Source organism: Paramisgurnus dabryanus, chromosome 1 (genome assembly GCF_030506205.2).
Source record: "Paramisgurnus dabryanus chromosome 1, PD_genome_1.1, whole genome shotgun sequence".
Lineage (NCBI taxonomy): Eukaryota > Metazoa > Chordata > Actinopteri > Cypriniformes > Cobitidae > Paramisgurnus > Paramisgurnus dabryanus.
Genome location: NC_133337.1, coordinates 8,067,066 through 8,087,241, shown reverse-complemented (window position 1 = coordinate 8,087,241; position 20,176 = coordinate 8,067,066). Strand labels below are relative to the sequence as shown.

The 20,176-nt window shown below is 38.0% G+C and overlaps 1 protein-coding gene and 2 long non-coding RNA genes across 12 annotated transcripts in view; 2 read left to right on the top strand and 1 right to left on the bottom strand.

Moving 5' to 3' along the window:
- The window catches only part of cald1a (caldesmon 1a), a 65,184-nt gene that overhangs the window by 31,894 nt on the left and 13,114 nt on the right, over positions 1-20,176 (top strand). For all 5 annotated transcript variants that reach the window (XR_012337755.1, XR_012337752.1, XM_065265884.2 and 2 more), the window contains exons 3-7: positions 2,048-2,191; positions 3,869-4,217; positions 6,963-7,060; positions 7,691-7,961; positions 19,739-19,879. Coding sequence is in view for 3 of the 5 variants with exons in the window: in XM_065265884.2 (XP_065121956.1) it covers positions 2,048-2,191; positions 3,869-4,217; positions 6,963-7,060; positions 7,691-7,961; positions 19,739-19,879 (1,003 nt within the window). In the remaining 2 variants the exon portion in view is untranslated. The remainder of the gene's footprint in view (positions 1-2,047; positions 2,192-3,868; positions 4,218-6,962; positions 7,061-7,690; positions 7,962-19,738; positions 19,880-20,176) is intronic.
- LOC135747246 (uncharacterized) lies at positions 9,579-14,518 on the bottom strand. Of its 5 annotated transcripts, none has more exons than XR_010531820.2 (10): positions 14,504-14,518; positions 13,270-13,302; positions 13,144-13,182; positions 12,981-13,064; positions 12,797-12,885; positions 11,771-11,832; positions 11,548-11,581; positions 11,300-11,413; positions 11,097-11,218; positions 9,579-9,715 (listed from the first exon to the last, which is right to left on the bottom strand). It is a non-coding gene; the product is annotated as an uncharacterized lncRNA (long non-coding RNA). The 5 variants fall into 5 exon arrangements; XR_012337780.1 differs by having other exon boundaries at positions 12,981-13,033; XR_010531818.2 differs by having other exon boundaries at positions 12,981-13,182.
- Positions 13,968-18,448, top strand: LOC135747248 (uncharacterized). Of its 2 annotated transcripts, XR_010531824.2 has the most exons (4): positions 13,968-14,042; positions 15,056-15,194; positions 15,569-16,599; positions 18,344-18,439. It is a non-coding gene; the product is annotated as an uncharacterized lncRNA (long non-coding RNA). The 2 variants fall into 2 exon arrangements; XR_012337782.1 differs by lacking the exon at positions 13,968-14,042 and having other exon boundaries at positions 18,344-18,448.

The window sequence follows — 20,176 nt, the reverse complement described above, 5'->3', positions numbered from 1 at the left end:
CCAGAATCACTACAGGTGCCAAAAACATGCCAGAAAGTCCTCAAACAAGAGTACCTAAACCTATAAAAATGTTTTTTTCAGTCTCATCTGAATGTCAGACTCCTTTAAGACTCTAGTTGACTGAAACGTTAAGATTATGCTGATTCCCTGTTTTCTGTAATAGACCCACCAATCTTAAATCTGACCTGTGGATAAGACTTTTCCTTTATTTTCATCTTTTGATGAAAATAAAAACATTCGGTGTACTATAAATAACATACTGTAACTTTCTGAACTTCCTTAAACTTCCTTCTCAGTCCAGAGATTTCTGATGAGATGTCTGAGTACATTAACATTCACATTAACATTTCAATGTAGACTACAGTGTTGACAGTATGTAACAGAACTGGAAGTCATACACCGAGAAACAACTTTCTCTCCCTCTCTGACAGAATTGATACTGACTTATTCGGACAAGAGGAAATCATGATTTTTTGTTATATAAGATACATTCTACAGAAACTATTATATTGTTATGGCCTGTAACATCTTGCAATGCATGACAATGAGTAACACAAAATTAAAAGAATTAAAACATATAATAATGTGACCATTCAAAGTGAGATCATAAGAATGAGCTAAAAACTTGCATTCCTAAACCCCAGAAGAACCAACAAGGGAACGTTTGCACCTCATGATCATAAAACTTAATTTTCCAAATTTTCCTGATAACTTCAGGTGGTTCATAATAGATTGCGTTGCATTTCCGGGTGGGTTGCAAACTATAATTAACCTGACTGCAAACAACAGCTTGTGTGCGACCCCAACTAAACGCAGTTTTTTTTTATTTCACATATTAGGGGGCGTGCACAGAGAAGGGTCCATAAAAACTGAATTGTGGGACTTTATTAGAGCTCGACTAATGTTTAAGTAAAAATAAAGAGTTGTATTGGCTTTTCTGGACAGAGTATGTACAGTAAAGGGAAAGCATCAGATCGCTATATGATCACTCTCCCTAAGGTTTTCAATGGGCGTTAAACACATTCCTGATCATAGTACAGTACAAACAGTCTGTTTCCCTCTCTGATCATACTTAAAACCACATGTCGTCTTTTATGTGTTTTTATATTATTTCAAAAGACCGGGATTAGCAATTAAACACATTTTCTCTCATACTCTAATGCATCTGGATGTTACTGATGAGTTTGCAATTGTTATTCTCAGCGATGGATCTCAATTGGTTCCCGTTACTGTAATGCACTAATCATGCAGTCCAGACACAATGAGTTTTTTATTAATATCATCTCTGGTCAAAGGAATTGCAACAAATGGAAGCGATTTGCATGAGTAGTGGGAGGTGGGGAGAGGCAGCAACATTACTATGAGTATTGTTGCATTATGGGTATATAGTGAGGTCATATGTTCATTAAGAGTCAACAGGGCATTAAATTGGGACAGAGCTTTACTAAGAGATGCTGAGAGAGGTTCAGAAAATCTGTCTGAAAGATCCGGAAACCCAAAGTTAGACAAAGTCCCCTGGCTGTCAAGTAGGCTGAACGTCAAGGCTCTTCATCATCTGCCAAACCTCTCTCTCTCTCCCTCACACACACACACACACACACACACACACACACACACACACACACACACACACACACATACACACACTAACAGACATACACAATCACACACAGATGACAAGCAGTGAAACAACAGCAGTAGCAGATGTGACAATAAAAAACATCCCGCATGCCAAAGTGACACGAGTCCTGAATCTCACTTACTGTCTGTTCTGGTATAACTGTGTAGTCATCCCTATGGTGAAAATAGTAATACCAGTATCTTTTTTACCTTGATGGGACTTTTTTTGGTCCACATGAGGAAACAAGCTTATAAATCGTACAGAATTATGTTTTCTTTTTAAATCTAAAGTAGCAGAAGGTTTTCTGTGTAGGTTAGGTTTAGGAGTTGGGTTAGGGGATAGAATATACAGTTTATACAGTATAAATATATAAAATGTTCCCATACATTTTTTTTAACCTGTCTGTATGTGCCTGTGTGTGTATAGGATGGCCTCTCGTAGAACTGAAGAGGATGAGGAGGAGGCCGCCCGTGAGCGCAGACGAAGAGCGCGACAGGAGAGACTCCGCGGTAAAGAGAGCGAGGATGTGCCTTACCAACCGGAGAGCACAGAGCTCAACAACAGCCATAGGTGACACACACACATAAACACACATATGTAAACACAACCAATAAATTATGTGTTTTTTTAATACAATATCAGGGGAAATAGCTCACAATTATGATAGTTTTTTTGTCTTAATTGTGCAGTCCTTACAAAAAAAATCTACTTATCTATTTAAAAATCTATGCCTTGATGCATAATACAAGGATGGTTAGATGAAGGATCATGGATGGATGAATGTGTGGATATCTATCTATTATAGGCAGATATATAAACAATATTCACCTTTAGTATATAGACAGAATTTTATTGAATTATCTGTGTTTAAATAAAATTTTGTAGCAGGCGTTGTCACGTTTGCACTTTTGTCAGTTTTGGACAAAAATTTACTTACTGACCTAGACACAGTGCACATTAAGTAGTTATTTCTTTAGTGCTATATTTATGTACTGTAACATGGCATTTACACAGTACTACAGTAATTTCATGTCCACAAACCATGACACTAAAGTATCAAAGTAGTACAGTGGATGTTTTTTGTTAGTGCTGTTTATGCACGAGAAGTGCTAACATGTTTATGAGACTAAGTAAACTCGGTAGACACTCAAAATTTTTCATAACACCCTTAATAATGCATGAAGCCTTCCCCGTTATCATCCACACTTTCACGTCAGTTACTTAAACCATCATCTTGCATCTTTCTCAGTGGGCGTCACTGATGAAAAACTTCCTGTATCAGGTCATTATAGCGGATACAGTGAGCTCGTCTGACACTGAGTCTTTGTGCTGTGAATGAACACTGGAGATGGTTGGACAAGAGCAGAATTGTTCCTGATGTGTGAGCAGACACAGCTCTATCTATTGTCAATTGAGCTGATGTAGAGTAAACGTTTGCCAAGCAGAGCGGTCAGACTACATTAACCTACAGTGTCAGACACATGGCACCCTAGGTCCTAGTGCCTGCCAGATGAACGGCCCTATGTAACTGATGATGAATTGCCTCTTGTGAAACTTGAACCAGCAACCTACTGGTTACCAGTCTGGATCTGCTAGGCGGGTTAAAAAAGTAGATGAAACAATTCAGGGCTCCAGACTGCCACCAGAGTGTGCCACTGAATTTTACATCAAGTCGCACATGTGCGACCAGTAAATTTGACCTTTTTTTCTGATGTGACAGTGAATTTGAAACAGCACATTGTACTTTCTGCATTTATCATCAAAGTATGTATTAGTAATACAGTGGAAATTTGTAGAAATGTGATTATTTGGTTAGCATGTTGATTTATGGTGTGTGTGCCCCTACATTTTTTGGTTGCGCCCCTAAAATTTTCAGTTGGGGGCCACTGTGCTCCTAGTGAAAAAAGTTAGACTGGAGCCCTGCAATTACATCGCATAGGGGTTTCTTACAAATTACAAATATCTTAGAAATTGAGTATGTTTTTAAAAGTATTATTAATAGGGTAAGAAAAATAAATTTAAATAATTCAAGTTTCTGCAGATATTAGCATATTAGCAGATATGTTTTCATATCTTAAAGTCACAAAGAAATGTAAAATTTATTTTGATAAGTCAGATAATAACTTCTGTAGAAATCCATTTTTTCAGTGTATGATATCTTAACCAGCAGTGGCCACTGAAAAACCTACACTGTATGATCAGATCACTAATATGTATTTGTGTTGTCTTCTTTCTTTCCTCGCTCAGCGTGATGATGACAGAAACCGTGTCCTCTTCAATGGTGTCCTCCAGCAGACCTGGTAATGAAGATGATGAGGAAGAGGCCCTGCTGGATCGTCTGGCTAAGAGAGAGGAACGCAGGCAGAAGAGAATGAAGGAAGCGCTGGACAGACAGAGGGAGGTGGAGACCAGCCAGAGCTCCCACTACGGCCTAGAGGAGAGCGATGTCGGCCTGCGACGCGGCCGGAGCTATGAAGCTGAGGAGGAGGTGAACAGCAAACAGGAGGAGAAACAGGAGGAGGAAGACACTCCTAGTGAGGAAAGAGAGGAAGAGGTTGTGGTGGAAAAGCCAAGGAGGTCTTACCTGAGTGAACAGGTGTGTTCTTTGATCAAGTTAATACAGTTAATGCTATTTGGTGCTAAGGATTTGTGTTGATGTCATTTAACTTTGTTCTCATGTAGAAATCAGTCGAGGAAACATCTAAAATACCTGATCGGGTACAGTACGGAGATGGGTGGCTTATCGAAAATAACTGTTTGTTACAAAAAAAGCATGTGTCTGCCATTCCATTTATAGGGCAATAGTGAGCCTCCTTCCTCTAAAGAAAATGAGGTGATTTTAAATGAAGGCGCAGATGATTCTGCGGTTGTTTTGGAGACGGAGGTGGAAAACAGCGCAGCAGAGCTCACTGGGGATTTACAGGAGGAAAAGAGAGGGATTGAGAGAGAGGGGTTGACAGAGAATGGATTGAATAAAATAAAAGAGGCAGAGAGCTTTGAAAAAGAAGAGACAGAGCTTTCAGAAAATGAGGTTTTGGTAAGAGGCTAAAACTGTACACTGGATGTAAGGATGGATGGTTTGGATTTTGGGTGAAATATGCACTTTTGTGGCTTCTATTTTATAGTTGCTCATGAGCAATACCAGCTACTGTAGCACATCATGGTAAAGTGGTGTGTTTTAAAGTCTATTGGCTTCTTTCAGTCAGAACAAAGCTTTATTACGAATTTAGTCAACATGGGAAAATACATTGCTCCCTATCAGAAATTTCAAAGGGTCCTAAAAGAGAGAGTTCACTCCAGAATGATTTTTTTCATCAATTAATCATTGGGCAGCATCTCTGGTTCAAACCCTGGGCAGGTCAGGTGGCCTTCAGTAGTGAACTGTGACTTTTTCGAGGGTGAAACATGTCAAAACATGTATTTAGCCCGTCATGTTTGTGGATTGTCATGATAAAGTATGTCTCATGTGAGCTTATGTGCATCACACATCATGTCAAAATTTATGAGGGGTTTATATAAAAGACACTTGAGTTTGCAGAGTTTAGTGTTATGTTAGTGTCTTGCGAATTTTGTGAACGTGAGCGTCTCTTTTATCATAAACCTTTTCGACGCATGTGCAGCAGGCACATATTGTGACATGAAGAATGATGCCCATCGCATCACATGACACACCGAACACAAATTTTGAATTCCCGCCCCTCGGAAGAATCACCGGGTGCCACTGGTGGCCTTTCTGTGTGGAGTTTGCATGTTCTCTGTTGTGACTAGACAGGATACAGCTACGGCCAAAATTTCATGAAAACTCCTAATCTTTCCCCCAAACCTAACCCTAAACCCAACATTTCACAGGATTTAGGCTGTAGCTGTATCCTGTCTGGCCAGAACCCATGTTCTTCCTGTGTAAGCGTGGGTTTACTCCAGGTACTCCGGTTTCCTCCCACAGGAAGGAAGGTGAATTGGAGATACCAAATTTCCCCTCCCTCATTTCGCTCCACACCTGTAAGACCTTCGTTCATGCTCGGTACACAAAATAAAATATTTTTGATAAAATCTGAGAGCTTTTTGACCTCCCGATTGACAGCAATGCAATTCCCACGTTGAAGGCTCAGAAAGTCAGTAAAGACTGAAATCGTAGAACAATCGGCATTGTGAATACTTTCTGTGCACAAAAAAAACAAAAGAACGACTTTATTCCACATTTTCTTCTCTTCTGTATCACGAGCATTCACAAGAGCATCACACTAAAAAGAAGGGACATGCTTGAATTGACAGATGATGCCAGATCCAGGCATGAACGTGCCATAAACACATACAAGTGAATGACAGAGGCATGGTTTCACTGCAAAACAGCACAACACAGACTGCAGCTACGTAAACCAAAGCGCTCAATTACCCCTCTATGCATTAATTATGTCCATGTGCGCATGGTCGAATGCTGACAAGGAACAGAAGAAAATGTGAAGAAAATGTGAAATGAAGTCGCCTTTTTGTTTTGTTTTTTGCGCACAGGAAGTATTCTTGTTGAGCCACTATAGGCACATGGACTATTTTATTGATTTCTTACTAACTTTCTGGGCCTTGAATGTAGTGGTAGTTGCATTGTTGTCCATAAGAAGGTCAAAAAGCTCTCAGATTTCATCCAAAATATCTCAATTTGTGGTCTGAAGAAGAATGAAGGTCTTACGGTTGTGGAATGACTTTTGGAGTAATGACAAAAAATTCATTCTGGAGTAAGCTATCCCTTTTGGATACAGTTTATACTATTTGAATTGCTAATTGCCAATTTTTCAGGATTTCTCCCCAAAATCTTAAATATGTCCAGGCACTGGTTTGAGCACAGTGTGCTGTGGTTTCACAAGTGTTTTTCATCCACAAACAATTTTCACATTAAAACAGGATTTAGATCTGATCTGTGGTTACACATTGTGAGTTCACTGCCTGCTGCATGATTGTGAGGTGTTAATGGTAATGTGGGAAGGTCATTCTCAGGAAACCCGGTCCACCTCTTTTTGTACGGCCCTGGTTCTGTTGGTAGAAAAATATGATTTTGTCAGCAGTGATTGAATCAAATAGAACTTAAAGGAAAGGAAATAAATGTCTTTATACCATTTCCTGTGAATGACCCATGAATACTCCTCATACGCTTTCTTTTCGTTATTTATCCACGGATTGGGCCAAATGCACCCAGCAGTTCCTGTATTGAACATTATGTTCTTCCAAAATCGTTTCTGTTGTGCACGTCTTGCCTCTCTCTTTCTCTCTCTCTCTCCCTCTCTCTTTTGCACAAAAACATGTGCAGATCACATGAGCACATTACTCAGTTGTGTTTGTGCTTGTGTAGATGGAAGATGAAGATGTGATGAGGAAGAACAAACAGCCGAATGGAGCAGTGTGTGAGGAGAGCACTCCCAAACACAAGATAGCAGAGAGGAGCTTCAGGTCAGTGCTGATGTAAACACTTAATAATAGATTGTCTAGGCGTTCTTTTTCCAAAGCCTTTGGAGTTACCAGATTTCCATATCTAGGGGTTAATCTGTAAATCATAGCATGAGAATGTTCTGGAAGTTTGACGCGTCCCAAGAATAAGATGCAGAATGCGGGACCGAACAAAATCACATTCCACACACCTGTGTTTGTCTGTTTCAACACGTTTGAGAAAACATAAATGATTTATGACTGAACTTAATTCAATAAACTATAGTATAATCAATTCAATACAGTATGTGGTGTTATTCACCTGGTTGAAAATAACCCAGCATGTTCATTTCACAGTATACATGTTGCTGTTTTGAAAACTAATGGCAGATAAAATTGCAAGACCTGTTTGGTCTTAAGCTGTAGTATCATACATGAGTTAATCTAGTGACAACCAGAGCTTTGAGAAGTAGTCGACTGTAGTCACCTGATCCCCGAGTCCTACGGGCTTTACTCAGCTGTAACCGGAGACAGTGTTACCTTAGACATCAGTGTGCTGATTCACAAGTTTCTGTGTGAAAGGTTGTTCTTTACACGCACATGACGTATAGATATAAACCTTTTAACCTCTTCTTAAACTAAACCATTTGACAGCCGTGGCAGCCTTCGTTCTCCCGAGGTGCCCGAGGCGGATGATGCCGACGGTGAGGATGCTCGTCTGGAGGCCGAGAGAAAGCTGGAGGAACTGAAAAGGAGACGAGATGAAATAGAGAGCGAGGAGTTCGAGAAGATGAGGCAGAAATCGCAGGAGGCCGAAGCCGAGCTGGAGGAGCTTAAGAAGAAGAGGGAGGAGAGGAGGAAGGTTCTGGAAGAGGAGGAGCGGAGGAGGATGCAGGAAGAGGAAGAGAGGAAAGCCAGGGAGGAGGTACATAAGATTAACCCATTTCCTGGTCGGGTATATGTTTAACTGGTTTAAAGGAAATCTTTAGAAAATCATTAGAACTTCTTACATTAAGCATAACCCGAAACTCGTGCTGTGGTGGCACCATGGTACAGTAAGATCAAAATAATACTATGGTATTGAATCATTCATGTACCATTGTATGATGCCACTACTACAGTATGTCCCAGTGTTGGCTCAGTGGGTTTAATCCATGACAAGAAGTCCAGGGTACAAGCTCAGTTTGAGTGCTCTTCAATATTTCCAGGGTTCCCACGAGTTCTGGATTATCATGGAATATTAATAGGTCTATTCCAGACATTGAAATTCAAGGAATTTTATATATTTTATTCCACGTCATGGAATACCAGGGATTTTGTTTGTTGCCTTAAATTTTAGTTTGCATTTATCAAAATGTAATACACTTAATGTAAGAAAGGCCATTTCTGCTTTCAAGCCTTCACTGATTTCAAGTATTTATATAGCTTTTTAAAAAAGCAGGTTTTGACCAAAGTGCTGTACATACAATGTAAAGTAAACCGTAGAACTAAAAAGATTAAAATAAAAACACAATAAAATATGCAATAAATCCAGTTATAATTAGCAAAAAGAACTCCTAACAGGTAACTCTCATACTGCATTATATGCTGTGCTATACAAATATGTTTTTAAATGTGATTTAAACAACCGTTTATTGCCATTGTTTATTCATTTCATGCATTTAGGCTAAAACGTATTTATAAACTCAGTGTACACTACATTATCAGGCTTACAGCATTTCAGTAAATAAAGCTTTTTAATCATTAAAAGTCAGGTTAAAGTCCGGGAATTTGACATTTGGCTTGGAGTATTATCTTTTTATTTGTACTCTGAACATTGAAAATAAAGTTGAATCTAATCTATTACAATGTCTTAAACCACAGTAATGTGATTTCTGTTGGCATTGGCTTTTTAAAGCCTTATTGTGTTAGTTTGAAGCACGAAGGTTTCTAATGGTGTCCATTTAACAGTAATGCGATATTGGTCCCCTCCCTCAAGAAAACCTGTGACGTTGGTGTCAGTTATCTACCACAAAACTGCTGTATGTTCTCTATAAACACTGAACTCTGTCATAAATCAACCGCATATCACATAAAGTTAATTTACAGACCACACGAGTCTCGAAACACGAGTGTCTGTCCTCGTGGAGGTCTGCGCTCCGCATTGTAATGCAAATGTGTTTCTTGTTGCTAATGAAAAGAGGCAGTAAATGAAAAAGGGACTAATTAGAGATTAGAAGGTTGTGCTGGCAGGCCTTCCCAGCTAACAAAAAAAGGTCCCCTGGACGTCCCCTAAATGTCCTCTGCGAACGTCCCCTGGACGTTATCGTGTAGGGTCCCCTGTTACGTCGAGCGGACGTCGGCGAAGACGTCCTCCGGACTTTCACAAGGACGTTTGCAGGACGGTCAGCGGACTTTCGGGACTTTTAGGGGACGTTCGCCTAAAGTCCTCAGCACATCGTTTTATTTCATTACAACCAATGAAATCAGACACGCGAAACATTGTTTACCACAAAGTTCTTTTATTTTAATTGAACAGGTGTAATTTTCCTGTGCTCCGTGTTTGCGTGTGCGAGCGAGCTCCCGTGCGCGTGCCTGATCTCCCGTACGCTTCAGTCAAACGCGCTTCAGCTCCGTGTGTGTGCGTGTCTCTGGCTGTCTGCTGGACTCCCATGTCAAATATTTCCGTTGTCTTCTAACCTAAAACAACGAAATGAACACATTTAAAAGATAAGTAGTTATTATTTATTGGGGTGGTTTCCCAGACAAGGATTAGCTTAAACCAGGACTATGCCTCAGTTTAATTATGAAATATAACTAGTTTTAACAAACATGCCTTACTAAAAACATTACTTGTGTGCATTATGATGTTAAACAAAGGGCACTGATGTATTTAAGATTTCCCTGTCTGGGAAACCGCCCCGATATGTTTAAAATGTCTTGCAAAATATCTGTAGCAAACATTTAAAAGATAAGGGAGACAGAATTCTGTGCTAAAACTAGAAAGCATGCACAACTCACTTTTACCTAGTATTTCATGCTTATGGCATTATTGTTGCTGTTACAGTTCACTCAAAGTAAATGGGTAAATGTGGACATACAGTACTGTGCAAAAGTCCCTCTAAAACAATCCTGCTACACCAGCCTGACCAGCGGAAACCATACTGGGAGAGTTCATATTCATATTGATTTGCATTTACACATAAAATGGGTAACAAACATTACTGTGCAAAAGTCTAAGGCCACCATCATTAGCTTTGTTGTTTTAGCAAAGTTTTAATGTCCATCCATATTTATTTTTCACTCTTTTTTTAAGATACAAACAGAAAATACAGGAAAAATTTACACACAATTAAAAACAAAACAATTTTCAGAAGTAAATGTCTTTTTCAGGCATCAGTCAGTATTTAGTGTGACCTCTCTTGGCAAGAAACACATCTTCAGGACTTCATTCTCCTCAAAAAAGCCTTAAGTCATTTGATGATTAGAATTAGAATTTCATTTTATTTAGGTTTAAGAGATCCTGCAGTTGCCTGCTATTGCTCAAGATTAAGGGGAGTTTACCCTAAATACTTGACACCTCAGCTTATACTTTATACTGTTTTTAATACCACATACACATTTCCTGTATTTGCTGGTTGTATTCTAATAAAGACACTGAGAAATAATTATATATGATCACTACACAATTGCAAAAACAACTAATCTAATGGTAGCATGCTTCTACCCTGACCAGCTACAAAATGAACATACACATCTCAGAGAGAGCATAGGTCACACAGAGTATAAAAATAGTTTACTATGACATAAAATAATGTAAGTTGTCTTATACATTGATCTTTGATATTATTGTAGGTTTTTGTGTTATAGGCATCTAGAAGTATACTATGTAGAGTATATGATACTATATGTATCCAAAGCATCAAACATTATTTTTGTTTTAAAAATAGACTATTAATTGCTATTAATGTTTATGTGCTATTAACATTTACAATGTACATTCTTATTTACAACATTACAATTTACATACAATATATATACAAAAATAATTTTGAGATGTTTGGGATTCACACAGACTCACTATAATTCATTGTTAGTTGCAAGTGTGAAACTGAGCTGCTGAAATTCGCCCTGTGTAGCTGAAGCATCCTCCTATTTCCCATCTCCCAAACTGCCTCCCCTTTGAAGAAACAGATAACGAATCTACAAACAAAAACAATCCGTAATAAACATGGGTAAAACGTCAGCAGTGACTAGTAATGTTGCATGTGTTATGGCACATACCATCTTTTGAAAGTCAGCTTGGTTTGCTCATTGTCTGCTGCATTTTTCCAACCACTGCTGTGGTGTTGTCCTGTATTTGGTCTACTTTCAGAATGATTCTCCACTCCAGGATTTCTTCCAAGAATGAGTTTTGAAACATTAATAACATTACTAACTACACCAGTAAACTAAATGAACAATAAGTCTGTGTGGAAGAAAATGCCTATCAATATCAATAATTTAAGATAAAAAATAACAAAACACTGTACCTTGATTCATTATTGGAAGAAATTGACTGATGTGCTGCATTTGTGATAAAAAACAATTAATTAGATTTAAAAATTAATGATGTAAGTATTGTAGTAACTGTTGTAAAATGTTGAATGCTCTATCATTTGTAAGTCACTTAAGGCATATGCTAAATTAATAAATATAAATCAAGTAATCATCATTATACTACAAATACTGTACATGGCATTAAAATGTACTCACAATAAGGTGCCTCAGGCAACATCAAAACATCTTTTTGCTTTTTCTTACTGGTTGCTCCTCATCTATAAAAGAATGATAATATGAAAGTAAATCATAGTGTCCTTATAGTTTCACCTGGCTTCTCAGCTGAAAAACTACTAATTGCTGTTAATAATGATTCATTTTCTTCACTTTCAAACTGGAAATCTTATCCTCAGGTCTAGAAACAACAAGACAAAAAAGTAGTATTTGATATTATTAAGAAACTTACACAATGATTCCCACTGTTTAAAATCATGTAACAATGAATGCAGTGACAATGATATCACCTTCAATAATGATTTCACTTTCAGATAATTTACTGTCCCATTTAAAGAAAATAATAGACGACATGCATTTGTTTTGATCATTACAACTCTTGGTCAATATACATTACTGTGCAAAAGTCTTGGGACACTATCACCAGCTTTGTTGTTTTAGCAAAGTTTTAATGTCCATCCATATTTATTTTTCACTCTTTTTATTAAGATACCAACTGTAAATACAGGAAAAATGTACACAAAATTAAAAACAAATCCATTTTCAGAACTAAATGTCTTCTTCAGACATCAGTCAGTATTTAGTGTGACCTCTCTTGGCACTAAACACATCTTGAGCTTTTTTGAGGAGACTGAAGTCCTGAAGTCATTCGATTAGAATTAGAAATTAGGATTTAATTTTATTTAGGTTTAAGAGATCCTGCAGTTGCCTGCTATTGCTCAAGTGGAAGGAGAGTTTACCCTAAACACTTGACACCTCAGCTTCTATGTTTACCGGTATATTGTTTTTAATACTACATACACATTTCCTGTATTTTCTGGTTGTATTCTAATAAAGAGACTGAGAAATAATTATATATGATCACTATACAATTGCAAAAATAACAAATCTAATGGTAGCATGGTGGCCTAAGACATTTGCACAGTACCTCACATAAACATTGTATATTTGGATTGCCAGTATTTGTTAAGGTTAAAAAGAAGTTTGGTATTACTTTGCATACTTTACCTGTGTGAGAAAATGGGCTACTCTGACTGCTTGTATTGTCCACAGCTGTTTGTCCAGAATGGCACATTATTTATTTTGGTCTCAATACCCTTCAGATGGAAACAAGCATGTTTGATTATTTTTTATATGTAGCTGACCTTCATGTTTATCATTTGTATTTTATAAAACATTAACCAAATCTTACCACATTCTTTCACTCTAACCACAAGGATGGTGCTACCTCAGCCTTATTTTGTTCTGTAAAATGGAGCAAAACAGCACAGGAAACCTGTAAGTAAAGTCCATATAAATCTGTAAGTTCAGCTTGCAGTACACAAAGGCAATGTACACAGTTAGCCATCTCAAACCTTAGGCTGAAATTGTTTTCCAGTGTTTTTCCCTTTTTCCTGGAAACATGTACGTTGTTTAATCTTAGTTTTTCTCAAACCAGTATCAATATTACAGAATAAGATAAGCTGATCTGCTGAACTTACCCTTTTTGGAGGACATGTTTAGATGTTTAAAGGCTGAGAAAACAAAATAAAGAAAGTTAATATATATACACACACATCAAAATATATTAAATGTTAAAATGTTACCCAGATGTACCCCCAACCCTCCCAGAGCTTTTATGTATTATTATAAGAGATTTGATTCAATTTAAGATTTTTATTTAATAGGCTTTATGCCCAGCTGCACTACTTCCTGAACTTCAGCCAGCCCATTGTTTCCTGTCTGCCATTATTGGACAAACTGATAAATCCAGGTCTGTCTGATTATTGTTGTTGTGACTACTGAGGTCAGGCACACCTGGATTAATCAGTTTGACCAATAATGGCAGACAGGAAACAAGGAGCTGGCTGAAGTTCAGGAAGTAGTGCAGCTGGGTATAAAGCCTATTGCTACCATTAAAAAGGTTTAACCATATACCACCAAATAAAGGTTTAAAAATAAAGTCTAAACAATATATTTATAGGCTACATACATTCAGGCTGGTCCATTATGCTACACATTTTAAAAATAATTGAACCACATCTACAAACTTATTTTGGTGATTTAGCCCACAAGTTACTTAAACTGGCATGCCCATTGTTTTTACAATGAATTAAATGGCTTTTTTTTACTGCGTTTGCCACAGTATTCAATCCTACACGTTATTTTACTACAGTACAGTAGGCGGCGGTATACTGTAGTGTGCAGTTCGTGTCCGCATCGTCATACGCGCCAGTATTGCTGGAAGACTGCAGGAACTGAACCCCCTGGAAAGGTAAGGTAGGAGTTTTAATTTAAACCTTAAAATGTGGGTTATCATCACGACAGTTACTTTTTGCTTTGCCATTATTGAAGAATCAATTCGGCAGAATCTCGCGCACGCTCAACTTGTTCTCAAACGGAAGGCTACATCCTCCGGAGGTCGAATATGCAGGCTGCATACGTCATCAAGCCTGGTTTATTTCAGTTAAATAAACATTACATTCGCAAGTCATAAGCATATTACAACAATTTACGATTAACTGAGAATAATAGTTAACTTTATAATTGTTAATATTCTTAAATATGACAGTCTTGATGACGTAAAAGGTATACAGCCTAAGTTACAAATGCTACTTCCAGTGGTTAGCCTTCGGATTGAGGCGCAGTTACTTATATTAATACTACTTTAAAACCATATACATTTACTCTAACACTTAAACAAAGTAAGCGAGTAACTTAAATATGGCTACAAACCTTGAATGAGTTATCAAACTGCGCTCTTGAACCAATATAAATACTGTATATGGTAACGATGATAACGAAATCTTACTCTGTAACGAAAACTTGACGAAATTACTTACTTATCTAACAATTAACTACAAAATAAACGGGATGTGTATAAAAAATGACGAAATTTAAAGGAGCTTTTGCTTATTCCCTTCACCGAGACCGTTGTGTCAGTTGAAGTTTGACGTGTGATGCCTCGTGCCAGATAATTCAAAATGTTCTCGCACGCAGTCAGGAGGCTTATTTGACTTCATGCGGCGCCGCAAGACTGACAGCCGGATGACGTCAGAGTACCGCGAGAAGGATTCAAGAAATCAAATTTCGTCTCGCTCTCGCGATACTTTGACGTCATCTGGCTGTCATCTTTCCTTTTACAACACAAGTTGTTTCTATCTATTAGACACAACAATGGAATTAATAATATCAGTGATTTTTTTGTTTGTCTTAATCTTAATTGCTGTGTGTTGTACAACTTGACAATTCATAAAAGTATAACAAGTATTTGTTTGTTTTTTGTAGATGAGTTCCTTATTAAAGAAAGGCTTGATGCTGTTTACTCCACACTCTTAGGCTGACTTTGTATTATTTGTCTGTGAAGACAGTTCACAGTTTCTGAATCCCATCAAGAATGAAGACCTGGAGGCCACCATATTGAGATGTGAGTCAAAATATATACTTTTATAACCATATATGACATTTCAATGTAGTGACATTTAAGTTTTCCTGGCTAAAATAATTGAATTTGGTAATATTTGTTAATAAGATTATTAATGAGTTATATTTGTATAATTAACTTGTATAGCAAGTTATATAGTTATATTTGTTGGAACAAATAAGGATATTGTTAATAACAAGCTAAGATCTTGAGTTTTTTGGCTATGGTTTTAAAGGATGTTTAAGAAGGGGAAAGAAAGAATAGGTAGTTTAATTTCATTTACATGCATAGTTCAGGGGGAAATTGTTCATAGGAAGCATTCAAACACAACCTAACATCTGATGCTTTTTACTGTCTCATGCTTTTCTGTGTTCCAGGGTCCGATGTCATGATATGGCGCTTTTCCAATGTAGGGTACAACTTGGCTCGGCACGATGCAGCTCAGCTCGCTTTCGTTGCTTTTCCAGTACAGTTTAGTGTCGCTTCAGAGTGGGTGAGATTATAGGCAGGGGTGCACATAACTGGTGCGTATGCTCAAATAGAAACAATTCTAGTGTACCAACGTTGCTGGAATTTTGTTACATAGTTAGCTAATTTACTTTGACATAAGAGATTTCTTCGTGCATCAGTGGTAAGATAATTAATGTGTGTTGTTAGCAGTGATCCGCATCTCAATGCTTCAGACAGCTTGCTAGTAAAAGTATACATTTATATGAGTTAGGCTAGTAGTTATTTATAAAGATTAGATAAGTAAAAAACAATAACCAGGGTTATTTTATGTACATCATTGTCTACCATGTTTAAACAAAAGCGATATGGCGAAGAGAGTAGTCAGGAGAAAAGTGATGATGTCAGCATGTAGGATGTCTGTGCTATGAATAGTGTGAGTACCAAGTAACATCTCCAGGTACTTCTTTGAGAACCAGGACAAAAAAAGTTATGTGCACCCCTGATTATAGCCTTATTGTTAAAGTTGCGTCCTCTCTACTGCCGTAACATCATCGTAAATGTGATACAAACACACACACACACACAACATGGAGCAACAGAGCATATTAATGGAATGCAGCCACAAAATCAAAATTGACAGCCACAAGTAGATTTTCCACTACCTCTCTCACATGACAGGTTCTATACAAACACCCGTGTCATCAGTACCTGTACTCCGCTGACAGAACATTTACGCCTATACTTTTGGTGCGTTTTGAATGCGGAGCCATGCGCAAAGTTACAAAACTGCCATCCAGACATGGGCGCGGTGGTGTGCTCTGCATTTTTGTAACTTTGCACATGGCTTCGCATCCGAAACCCATTACCCCTTCCCCAAAAGTGAGCTGTGCTGAACTGGGTCATACTATGCAATGGAAAAGCGCCAAAAGTGTCCTACTTCCTGGCTTGAATGATTTAGGTAAGCAAATTTATCTGATACACCAAAACCTAAAACGTTTTAATTCTTTCTTGCAGTGTTAACACGGCATTTTGATCTTGATATTTATTCACATTTAATGAGATATGGAGATTTTTATCTTTTACAGATGAAGACATACATTTAAGTGAGCCGTTTTTATGTCCATACACTGCGGGCCAGCATACATGAAAGTCACCATCATGTTTCTACAGTAGCCCTAAATGGACAAACTGTTCTACAGAGCGTGTTTCGTCCATACGTTGTCTCAAGGGCTCAATATAGCAAACATACATGTAGACCGCTGATAGGCAGTATCCACGCATGTAACCACAGAAGCAGCTTGGTCAGTTTAACTCACAAATGAAGAAACAGCAGATTGTTGCGTATGTTTTGAGAAGACCAGCAGCAGTGGCGGCCGGTGACTTCTTTTTTTGAGGGCGCTCGATGCAAAGTTCATCACAACATGTATGTAGCTTGTCATGTGTGTGGTTCCTTTTTTCAAAATATGTGTTCTGCGCTATGGGAGATCCTGTAAGTGCCTGCTGCAGATGCGTCTAAAGGGTTTATGATAAAAGAGACGCTCGCTTTTGCCAGATACTCGCATAATCCCATGTGTAATCAGAGTTTAGTGTTAAGGGAGTGTCTTGTGTGTATTTTGTGAACGTGAGCGTCTCTTTTATCATAAACGGTTTTGACGCATGTGCAGCAGGCACTTATTTTGACAAAATATGTGATGCACATAGGATCTCTCGACACGCAGGACACATATTTTGGAAAAGGGGACCACACACATGATACTCCGAACACTTATTTTGAATTAGCGCCCCTCGAATGAGGAGTCACGAGCGCCACTGACCAGCAGTGATCGAAGTAAATAAACAGCGACTCGTTGCAGCAGTTTGAGTTAAGTCATTCCTCAACTTGGCCTATTTTTGTTCTCACCGTCGCAAATGGAAATGGCTATGACGCAGTTTTTTACCTGATGGGAGGGGTTCTAGTGAACCAATAACAGCGCTTGTGGTCCACGTAGAACTGACACGCTGTTAAAAATCAGGCTACGCTCAGGCTATGGATAACCTACGGTGTAGACCTTACGCACAACTATAACATGGGCTTCAGAGTGACAATGACATTTTTGTCCTGTGGCAGCTACCATAGAATCACATTGCGCTTCGAAATTTAGGTTGATTGCTATTCGCAATTTCACTGCTAGATGCCACAACAAAATATAATACACCTGTAACAGATATAACTTTGAAATATGGTTTACCAAATGCTGAAATTAACATGAACTAAGATTAATAAATATTGTAGAAGTATTGTTTATTGTTAGTTCATGGTGGCAAATGCTAACAAATACAAGCTTATTGTAAAGTGTTATCTTTGCAATTTAATACTAAACTTAAAAATGTGTAATTTCAGAGGGGTTGAAGGTTACAATGTTTTGAGCTCATTTGTTGACAGTAAACAATATAATAATATTGGGCTTGTTTTTGAAGCTGCGGTTGCTTTTTTGTCTCACGAGAGCTGGCAACACTAAAGACATTTTAGTAAGAAACCGTATAGAAAAAAGAAAAATAATAGAAAAAAAGGAAAATTATGAAATTACAAAGTACACCTTATTTTGCAGTCTAATCAACACTTTCTGACAGTTTAAATGATGGGTGTAGAATTTGAGATATAGTTCAAGTTTATATGAGGATGTATGTCTTACCTGTATCTTTTTTCAATTGTTCTTTTCCAGAATTTTCAGCGTTGGACTTGTGTTCCGCGTGTTTGGCCTCTTTAACACTTGCTGTTTGAAAGTCATTGCTTGCAACAGATTGAGTGAATGTCATTCTGCATTTCTGTTTGCATTCCTTTGCTTGCATTTGAATCCTTTGCAATAATAAAAGTTTTACATTTGAGCTGTAGTTGTAGATTCAAGTTTGTTTTTCCTTGATATAATGTATTTGTATAGATTTTTGCTGTGTGACAATTATATATCATGCAGTGCTTCATATATGAGAAAGACAACGCTTGAACCACACAACACCGTATCATATTAATCAGAATAAACAAGTACTTGCACTTCATTTATATTTAATTGGGTGATGTGTAACTTCACAATGGTGGATTCTTTAACTATTACATGAATATGTGCATTGTGATTTCGATTTATTGACAATAGTTATGTCGTAGGAATAGTATGGAAAATCATTAACTAAAAAAGACATGGTGCCAGATCTTTTTATTCACGTTAAATGTAAAATTATTGTAAAATTGTAAGTTGCTTTAATGGGATCTATGTAATAAAATCAGTAAAGGGTTGATATAAAGGCCATGTTTTAGCATACTAGTTTAAAAATTAAGAAAAAAATAATAATAATTATAAAATAATATTAGATACTATAAACTACGATTTTCATTAGTAAAGTAATAGCAAAAACAGCATTTTTACTTTGATGTCTGCATGAAAGGGTAACCCTGCCTTATGGTTAAATGTGTAGTATGGGTTTATATTAAAACTGAGTGGTTTCACGTCCCCGGAAGGTCCGCCTGTGAACGTTGTCTAGCGACATATGCTAACGTCCTCGGAAGGTCCGCCAGCGAACGTTATTTAGCGGACCATATGCGGACGTCCCCGGAAGGTCCGCCAGCGAACGTTATTTAGCGGACCATATGCGGACGTCCCCGGAAGGTCCGCCAGCGAACGTTATGTAGCGGATCATATGCGGACGTCCCCGGAAGGTCCGCCAGCGAACGTTACAATGCGGACCTTATGCGGACCTAAGAGGACGTTCGCAACGTCCGGAGGACGTCCCCTGTTTGCTGGGTTGCCAAAAACCGTGCAGTAAATTAAAAGGGTCCTTTATGAATCCCCAGCTGCTGAGGAATGCGGGCGGCTGATAGTTCACTAATGTTATGCTTTTATTGAGAGACATGATGGATACAGATTTTGCTATTTATTTTTCACATTATTGTCCTTGGTTATTGAAATCAGGACATTTTCTGATATTGTCTGGGACATGTAGATCCCAGATCTGTCTGCTGTGTTTTTTTGTGTGTGTGTTGTGATTGCCTTGTACGCTCGTGGTTTGGTTGATGGCTCTGTTCAGAGGAAGCAAGTGCAATGATGACTGTTTATGTTATCCCACAGGAAGAGAAAAGGAGGATGAAGGAGGAGATCGAAAAGCGCAGAGCCGAGGCGGCCGAAAGGAGGCAGAAGGTGGATGATTCGGTGGATGGAGAGGCCAGAAAGCCTTTTAAATGCGTCAGCCCCAGAGGATCATCACTGAAAGTAAGACTCACTCACTTGCTCTCTCTCTCACTATCAGCTGACTCATGGGAACACAGAGTCCTCTTGATAAAGCAGTTATTTGAAATATATAATGAACTTAGTAAGGAAAACAATGTCATGATTTTGCATTTCTGAAGTTTTAAACAAATTACCCTTTTCGTTAACTTTTACCTGAATAACCAGTTTTTACATAAAAATACCATAATAACCATGGGTAATGTTACAATGTTGTGAAAAACAACACAATCAGTGTTATAGTTTTGGGACAACAGTACATGCGTTGTCCCAGAATCTGCA